Genomic DNA, 9,542 nt, shown 5'->3' on the forward strand with positions numbered 1-9,542 from the left:
TGGAAGAAGGACAATAGGAAAACCCTCTGGAGAAACACTCCGGGTCTTGCTCAAGCAGGAAAATTTGAGGTGCTTTCACCGACCTATACCAGAGAGCTCTTGAAGCTACCACGAGCTGAGCTTCGGGTAATGATGGGGCTGCTGACAGGACACTTTCGGTGCAAATACCTTTTATATTGCATGGGTAAGTCAGCAGATGAGATCTGCAGACTCTGTGGAAAGGAGGTAGAAACAGCCGAACACATAGTGTGCAACTTCCCGGAGCAGACTGGCCTAAGAACCACTCATATGAAAAAGTCAGTTCTGGATACTCACGAAGTGATAGCCTGGCTCCTAAAGATGTCGGTTTGATTAACAGCATCGATGGCCTTCCTGGGTTTGTTTTGTAAAAGAACAATTTGGTCGCAGCTCCCGGCAGGCTAACAGAGCCGTAACGACCCAGATTCCATGAAATAATAATAAGAGTTTAGGACATATGCTTATGGAACCTTTTCTGCCAAAAATCCTCTAAGGATTCACATTCATAAACATTAATTTTTCTCCTTCATGTTAAAATTTCTTATTTTCACATCGGAGTTTAGAGTTTGTTGTTTGACATATCTGTTATATTTCAGGTTCAGGTTCAGTGGGAGATTGATAGGTTTAGCATTAGTCCATCAGTACCTTCTAGATGCCTTTTTTACGAGACCATTCTACAAAGCACTACTTCGACTTCCTGTCGCGCTGTCAGATTTAGAAAGCCTAGATTTCGAATTTCACCAGTCCTTGCAGTGGATCAAAGAACACGACGTTTCACTTCAGGGCGAGTTAGAATTAACATTTGCCGTAACTGAAGAGGTCTTCGGGCAAGTGTTGGAAAGAGAGCTCAAACCTGGAGGTAGAAACGTGCCTGTTACAGAGAAAAACAAAAAGGTAACAATTTAGGAGTTTTCGAAAATAGTATTTCATACAAAACTACGTTTCACCAAACATTAACATTCATTTTTGTCATTTCCAGGAATATTTAGAAAGGATAGTGAGATGGAGACTTGAACGAGGCGTTTCGGAACAGACTGAATCTCTGGTGAAAGGTTTTTACGAAGTAGTCGACCCTAGGTTAGTTAGTGTTTTCGATGCCAGAGAGTTAGAGTTGGTGATAGCTGGAACGGCGGAGATCGATATAGCTGATTGGAGGCACAACACCGAATATAGAGGCGGCTACCATGACCAGCATCCAGTCGTTGTTTGGTTTTGGCAAGCTATCGAAAGGTGAGCATACTGCAGAACTTTTTTAGCAACTTTGAACCTTAGTTGATTACGAAGGTTTTTAGGTTTTTTCTTTCAATTTGTACTATTTATATTTTTTTTCCGTGAACAAACAATATAATACTCCCTGCCATATACACATTCCATCTCAATTGCAAACAGTAACTACAGAAGTATTGAACTAAAATTTAAAATTGCAGTATTTTTCCGAAAATAAAACTATAATTTTTGCCAATGATGAGAGATAATTGGGAAAAAAATATTTCAGGACAAAATTCTCAATTTCAAAACATCTGGGCATAATGCCCCGAGTCCCAATATTATTTCCTCATTTATCTATTTGCATTGGTCATTCTGAGTTCATCAAGGGTGGTACCTGCAAGGAGAGAATTAGGAATCAGAAAGCATGGTCCTCTCTGACTAGTGGACCTTCTCAGTGACAAGATGATAAAGAAAACTAGCATCAAGAAAACTTTCACTGCGATGCTAAGTAGATAATAATATTGGGACACAATCTCCCAAAAAGAATACCATAAAATGGTACACAGATGGTTCTAAAACCACGATGAGGTCTGGCGTTAGACCATTTGGGCCTGGCACCAATGACCAGATGCTCAGTATCGTTAGGCTGCTGTCCAAGTGTCTTTTAGGCAGAGATACTTGCAATCGAAAGATGTCTGGAAATGCACCTAGTAATCAACTATCAGAAATGTGAAATAGTGGTACATTCTGACATCAGGCTGCAATCAAAGCATTGAGCTCTCATATCATCGATTCTTAGATGGTATTCGAGTGCCGAAGGAAACTCAATGAAAAAGGCAAGAATAACAGAGTCATTTCAGTTTGGGTTTCCCATCATACAGGATTTGAAAGGAATGAAGATTCCAACACACTACCACAAACTACTTTCATTGGCCCAGAATCTTTCTGTAGTAAAGGTAAATGTACCTAAAAGAAAAAGTTTCAAGAGAAGGAAAACCCCGAAAGAAAAACATTCTGGCGGAATCTTCCTGGGTTGGATCATTCCAAACAGTCTTAGAAACTGTTATCCTTCGAGATCTAAGAAGTATCTGGATCTTAGCAACAATATGCTTCACCTCCTCACTGGACGTTGCCATCTCAGGAAGTACCTCATGAGAATGAGTCTAGAAGAAAACGACAAGTGCAAATTCTGGGAGGAGTAGGAAGAAACTCTAGATCAGATGTTGAAGGAAAGTCCCGCCATCGCTAGCCAACGCAAAAAATGCTTTGGACAAGAGACTTGAAGAAGTGAGAAAGTAACCTCCTTGCAGTCATGTTAGATACTGGAGTTCTTTAGAACTCTGGAACTGGAGAGTGAGCTGTATGACTAATGGCGAGAACAGCTCTGATGATGGGCACAAATGGCCAAAAGGTCGCAGTGCAAAAACCCCCTTTAATACGATTTCTTTGCATTCCTTTCTTTAGTCTGTTTACTAAATTTCGTTCTCTCTTCGAAATACTCAACTATTTTCTCCCTTGCAGATTCACCAATGAACAGAGATTAAGACTTCTTCAATTCGTCACCGGAACCTCCAGCATACCTTTCGAAGGTTTCTCAGCTCTGCGCGGCTCGATAGGTCACAGAAAGTTCTGCATAGAGAAATGGGGAAAGCCGAACAGTCTTCCAAGAGCCCACACCTGCTTCAACCGGCTAGATTTGCCGGCCTATCCCACCTCGGAGATACTGTACGAGAAGTTGCTATTGGCCGTAGAAGAGACGAACACCTTCGGCATAGAGTAGTTTGCGCTGAACACTTCGAGGTGGAGGAACTTATTTTATACGTTTTTCAAGAGTTACTTGTGAACATTTACCCTATAGTAATGCATCTTGTACGGTGAGTGCTATTTTACGGAGTCGATCCTTTTTGGGATCGAGTGTTTACGTTGTTTTTCATGCGGATGTTGTGCCGAACAACGTGTGTAGATGATGCTTAAATCGTTTCGGTTGGATAGAGTTAATCTACCGGGTGAAAGAAAGCGAAAGTTGAAATGTTTTTATTCCGGACCTGAGAGCTTAAAATTACAGGTAAATTATGCTTAATGTGAATTAAATTCCCAGACGGTAAAACTGTTTTTATCCGAGCAGATTTAGATATACATTCGAAGAAACTCCAAACTTTTATCGATAGAAATTTTTCATGGACTTTTTTTTTAAGTAATTTTTTTTAGGTATCATATTACCTCATGAAAGAGGTTTCTAATTTCATAAATAGAAAGTCAAATACTTATTCGAAGGATAAATGCTTAACAGTATTCCACATTATATTGCATTAAATTCTCTGTGTCTTATTTTACGCAACTGCAACCAAATATTTGTACATTGTATATTCGTAAGTTTTTGTATATAATAATTTATTTTTCTTAGAATTTTCTAAGTCTCCAGTCATATTTATAAGTATGTCATGATTTCTTTTAATCATTTCGATTTCTTTCTCGAATTGAAGCGAATACTTGTTATTGTGAATGTGATGAGTTCAAAGTGTGAGATTCGTTAATTAATAAGGAAAATTTTTCTCTAATTCTGTGGTTATTCCGTTCATTCTTCCACATCTTGTAGAACAAAATCGTGCGAGAATATATCAGAAACGCACAGTTTTCATGGTTATATTTTATTATTCTATGTTGGCACTCCGAACATTCCGCTACGGCTTTATCTGTCAATTCATCAAATTGCCTTAAAGAAATCAGTTCTGCCAACCAACATTTTTCAATGCAAAAATCACTGAATTATATTTATGGAAATATTTCATTAATTTCAATGAAAATGCAATGAATTAGAGAAAATAATGTATGATACTCGTTCAGAAGTCTAATTCTACCACTCGTTCATTCCAAAACTCGCCACTTCGTGGCTCGTTTTTGAATTTTGAACTCGTGGGAGAATATCAATGCCTTCTGCACTTGTATTATAAATAACTATTCTCTAATCCTGCAGCAATTCCATTCATTCTGCCATACCTTTTAGAACAAAATCTTTCAGATTTCATGGTTATATTTCTTTTTTATATGTTGGTATTCAGAACTCACCTGTCACAGATTTGTCTTTCATCTGTCAAATTTGTGATACGGAAAACAGTTCCGCCAACTAACATTTTTCAATGCAAAATTCACTAAATGATATTCATGGAAATATTCCATTAATTTCAATAAAAATTCAGTAAATTAGAGAAAATAATGTTTAATACTCGTAGAGAAGGCTCATTCTAACACTCGTTCAATCAATATTGAACTTGTGGAAGAATATCAATGCTTTATGCACTTGTATTATAAATATCTATTTTCAGATTGTGCTGAATCCCAATTTTTTCCTATTTCTCACATTCTTGTTCAACGTAGAAAGTGTTTATCGAATCTCCTAGGTCTCTGTGAGACCTCTCAAAAGCTTGGGGCTTACGCATTCATGATAGCAACCTATTCTGCGAAAATATGTTTTCAAACTTTAGGTAGTTATTATTGTTACCAATTATGAAGTTTGTCTCTATATGTTGTATTCAAATTGAATATTTGTGATTTATATAATTCTAGTCAATAAAATTATTTAACCATGCACAAATATAGGAACGAATACATTTTTGAATGTTGATTCATAAAAAAGGACAAGTGGTTTCGTATATTGTTTCATATATTTGTAACATTCCAAAATAAATCCTTGTTAATTCATTAGTGTTTAGTTTTAATTTCCCATTTGAGTATCCACAATTCAATATCCAGAGTCTGTTTTTTTTTTTTCAAAGTAATCTAACTATTGAATTTGAACTATCATATTTTTCAAATGTTTCAATGTGTTGTATCCTGAGTTAGCCATAGATTTTAAATTTACACATTTAAAGCACAATTTTTTAACAAAATTGGCAAAATCTCAATTTTGAGGCATGTGAGGAAAGAATTGATTACAGGTAGATATTCCACATGGTAGTTTCCTCATAATATCAAATTTTTAAGCTGATTCCATGCCAATTTTTCTTTTAAATCCCACAAAACAAATCATACAACTGCTTTGAAAAAATTTATTCTAAAAAGTAGAATCCTGTAACTACCATTCCTTGGTTTGAGCTACTTTTGCTAGATGTCGCTGTATCAACGAATCTTGAAAAAAATCTGGCGGATCCGCCGAAAAAACGTATTTGGAAATACCTTGAGGAAAAGTTTCTTTTCAGATCAGCTTTTGAATTTGGTATTGAAGAGAATTTTAAATTCTGAACACATATCTGCTATTAGATGTTTCCTGAAATAACTTGGAGCTGTTATATCTTATGTTTTGTGGCAATTTACGAAAAAAAAAAATTGCATGGAATCACCTTCAAAATTTGATATCATAAACAGGTTTTCATGTTGAATATCTATCTGGTATCCGTTTCTTCCTTTCATGCACCAAACATGAGATATTTCAAGTTTTGTAGTAAAAAATTTCTGGTAAGAATCGATGCCAAATTCGAAATCTAGCGAAACCTCTAAAAACTATTATTAAATGTTCGAATTCGATCGAAAAACCAAAGTTACCATTTTTTCGCCAAAAAAAGTTTTCGATTCAGATCGACCTCAAAATTGGTTGTTATGAAGAATTTTTCTTGCTGAATTCCTATTCACAATCAATTCCTCCTTACAAGCCTCCGAAATTGAGTTTTTGGAATTTTGAGTAGGTTCGACCCGCCCTCTGGTGGCCAAACTCTGAGGCTTTGAAAATGGGTATACATGCCTCAAGCTAAGGCATATCACTTGCGTGTAAATTGTGCTTTTGAAGTGTAGAAAAATTTTTCTGGTGGAAACGGATGCCAAATTCGGAATCTACGACCTCGAATCCCTCTAAAACTATCAAAAAATGTTCGAATTTGATCGGTCGATTTTTTCGGAAAAACCAAGACTATAACCTTGGATATTTTTTCGCCAAAAAAACTTTTTGTTTCAGATCGACTTCAAAATTTGATATTATGAAGAATTTTTGATTCTGAATTCATTTCTGCAATCAGTTCCTCTCTAGAAGCTCCCAAAATTGAGTTATTCCCTTTTTTGTGGAAAAAATCTGGAAGTGATTAGTCTGCCCTCTGGTGGCCAATATCGGAGTCTTGTAAAATGGTAAAACAGGCCCACAACTGACACTTTCCAGTTGTGTGCTTTGAAGGTGTAGAAAATGTTTCCTAGTAAGAATCGATTCTGAATTTGGAATCTACAACCTCGAATCCCTCCGAAAATATTATAAAATGTTCGAATTCTATCGAAAAACCAAAGTTACCATTTTTTCGCCAAAAAAAGTTTTCGATTCAGATCGACCTCAAAATTGGTTGTTATGAAGAATTTTTCTTGCTGAATTCCTATTCACAGTCAATTCCTCCTTAGAAGCCTCCGAAATTGAGTTTTTGTGAGAGGAATTTTGAGTAGGTTCGACGCTTGACCCGCCCTCTCGTGGCCAAACTCTGAGGCTTGGAAAATGGGTATACATGCCTCAAGCTAAGGCATATCACTTGCGTGTAAATTGTGCTTTTGAAGTGTAGAAAAATTTTTCTGGTGGGAATGGATGCCAAATTCGGAATCTACGACCTCGAATCCTCCTGAAACTATCAAAAAATGTTCGAATTTGATCGGTCGATTTTTTCGGAAAAACCAAGACTATAACCTTGGATATTTTTTCACCAAAAAAACTTTTTGTTTCAGATCGACTTCAAAATTTGATATTTTAAAGAATTTTTAATTCTGAATCCGTTTCTGCAATCAGTTCCTCTCTAGAAGCTCCCAAAATTGAGTTATTCTCTGTTTTGTGGAAAAATTTGGAAGTGATTAGTCTGCCCTCTGGTGGCCAATATCGGAGTCTTGTAAAATGGTAAAACATGCCCACAACTGAGACATTCCAGTTGTGTAAAAACTGTGCTTTAAATGTGTAGAAAATGTTTCCTAGTAGGAATCGATTCTGAATTTGGAATCTACATCCTCGAATCCCTCCGAAAATATTATAAAATGTTCGAATTTCATCGGTCGATTTTTACTCCAAACACACATCAAAATTTGACGTTATGAAGAATTTTTCATGCTTAATTCCTGTTTTCTATCAGTTTCTCCCTAGAAACCCCAAAATTGAGTTATTACGAGTTTTGTGGGAACATTTTCGAAGGGGATTGATTGAAGAATCCTTAAGATCTAGAGAAAAGAAATTATCACTTTAAATAGGTGTATGCACTCAGACCTAATACAGAAGTGTTGGCACATCAATTATTTCAGTTTTTCTTAAAAATTAAAAAAAAATTCAATTTACCAGAGCCTCCGAGCCATCTATAAGAAATTTAGTGAACTAATTCTGGCCGCAGTCAACTGTAAGTAGAATCCTGTAACGTAAACGTGATAAGTTAGTTTGGTTGGAGCTACTTTTTCTAGATGTCGCTACATATTCAAATCTTAGAAAATTTTTTGTGGAAGCGCTATATTTAAGCGCATCCTCACTTTTTTATTATGAAATATTGATTATAAGCGAAGCTAATAAAGACTTGATTTTTCAAGTTACAAATGTTGTACTTGATGTGGATTATATTTGGAGTAAAAATTTCCAGAATATTGTTGATATACTCATTTAACGGATTCAAATTAGAAAGTCATCTTCTTTGCTTTTTTTCAGGTAAGGTATTTCAATAGAGATACACAGTTTTTAAAATATTGTTATTTATTTACAAAATATCACATTGAGTACAAAAAATTGTTCTCATCTATCACAATAATAAAAATTCTTCAAACTTCATAGAGTAAATGAAATGAAAAATTACTGCTGAAAAAATTACCAGCACGTAATATTTACAAATTGGGTAATCTTTCTGATGAAAATGAATACAAAATATATACATAAAAAATATACCAATGAAAAAAGAATGAAATAAAAAAAGGCAAAACAAATGCCGTCAAATTGGTTTCTTAACCAAATTTAATTAATTTAACATTTAGATGCGACATGGTCAAATAAAATTTTACCGCCATAACAAAGAAGAAAGTAACGAAACTCTCGGTTTAAAAAAATCTCTTCACACCTTAGAACATTAATAAGAGGAACGGAAAACGACTTGTAACTGATGCATTTGTTTTGATGCCAACCTTCGTCGCTCCTTCTCTGAAGGGACACTATTGCAGTAGCGTTACATAATTTAATTAATTCCGAAATTATCAATTCATGCTCAAAAATAGTTTACAATGTGATTTATTCATGAAAATTCTTTCGTGTTTCGAAAAGGTCAATGTTTTTCTCATTTTAATGATTTAGCTGTTGTGAAGTTATGAAAAAAGGATTCCTGATAAAGCATTCAACAATCAAATCAAGATTCTCCACGCCTATGGCTCGCACACACAATCGGCTAGCTCGATTGTGATTGGCGACACTAAACTTCCATCTCTCTTGTATTCTGAATCGAGCACAAATGTTTGTTTTCCGTTCCTTCTATCTACAGGGTGATTCACCGGGAAAGCCAATTAGACGTTTATGGAAAACTAACCATAATTTTGTGGTGACAATTTGCTAGTTGGGGTTTGAGACAAAGATCTTTCTCTCTAAAATATTTTCAGATCCCTACAACTTCGGGTTAGATATACTGAAAACAGACTACTACTTCCTTATTTCAAATGGCCACCCAGTATATTATTGCATCATTAGATAGCTTTTTTGATGGCAATTTCGACAATATACCATCCTTCGGTAAAAACTCAACAATTCATGAGTTAATTGGATTCTTATAAAAAAAAAATGGTGGCAATGAAGATTCACATTTTTTTGAATATTTCTGCGGGTAAAGGTAACTCCCACTATTTTTGTACGTAGAATCGACTGAAATAATAAAAAATATAAGTTCTAATTTGAAAGTCTCGAGTTTTGATGAATTTGAGTTGTCCAAGTTCATGATCCTCTTATAAACACCCTGTACATTTTTGGCCCAAACCGCAAACAGTCTTATAATACTACGTATTTGCGAAATCGAAAAAGAAAAAAATTTTTTCGAAAAAAGCTTTTTCTGCTGAAATATTCAAAAAAATGGGAATCCTCATCGCCACCATTTTTGTATAAAAATCCAATTAACTCATGAATTGTTGAGTTTTCACCCAAGGTATGGCATATTGTCGAAATTGCCATCAAAAAAGCTATCTAATGATGAAATAATATACTGGGTGTGCCATTTGAAATAAGGAAGTAGTAGTCTGTTTCAGGTATAACCGGAAGTTGTAGAAATCTGAAAATATTTTAGGGAGGAAGATCATTGTCTCAAACCCCAATACACAGATTTTCAGATCAAAATTATGATTAGTTTTCCATA

General features: G+C 35.2%; 1 protein-coding gene across 4 annotated transcripts in view; it reads left to right on the plus strand.

Annotated features, from left to right (window-relative positions):
• LOC123681308 (E3 ubiquitin-protein ligase HECW2-like) overlaps nucleotides 1-4,929 on the plus strand; it is a 121,904-nt gene extending 116,975 nt beyond the window's left edge. For 3 of the 4 annotated variants that reach the window (XM_045619636.1, XM_045619637.1, XM_045619639.1), the window contains 3 exons: nucleotides 615-912; nucleotides 998-1,248; nucleotides 2,749-3,809. In XM_045619636.1, the coding sequence (XP_045475592.1) occupies nucleotides 615-912; nucleotides 998-1,248; nucleotides 2,749-3,007 (808 nt within the window). In that variant the 3' untranslated portion in view covers nucleotides 3,008-3,809. Of the gene's footprint in view, nucleotides 1-614; nucleotides 913-997; nucleotides 1,249-2,748 lie in introns of all 4 variants that reach the window. The other variant, XM_045619638.1, reaches the window with a different exon arrangement.
• The last annotated feature ends 4,613 nt before the right edge of the window (nucleotides 4,930-9,542 follow it).

Source organism: Harmonia axyridis, chromosome 5 (genome assembly GCF_914767665.1).
Source record: "Harmonia axyridis chromosome 5, icHarAxyr1.1, whole genome shotgun sequence".
Classification (NCBI taxonomy): domain Eukaryota; kingdom Metazoa; phylum Arthropoda; class Insecta; order Coleoptera; family Coccinellidae; genus Harmonia; species Harmonia axyridis.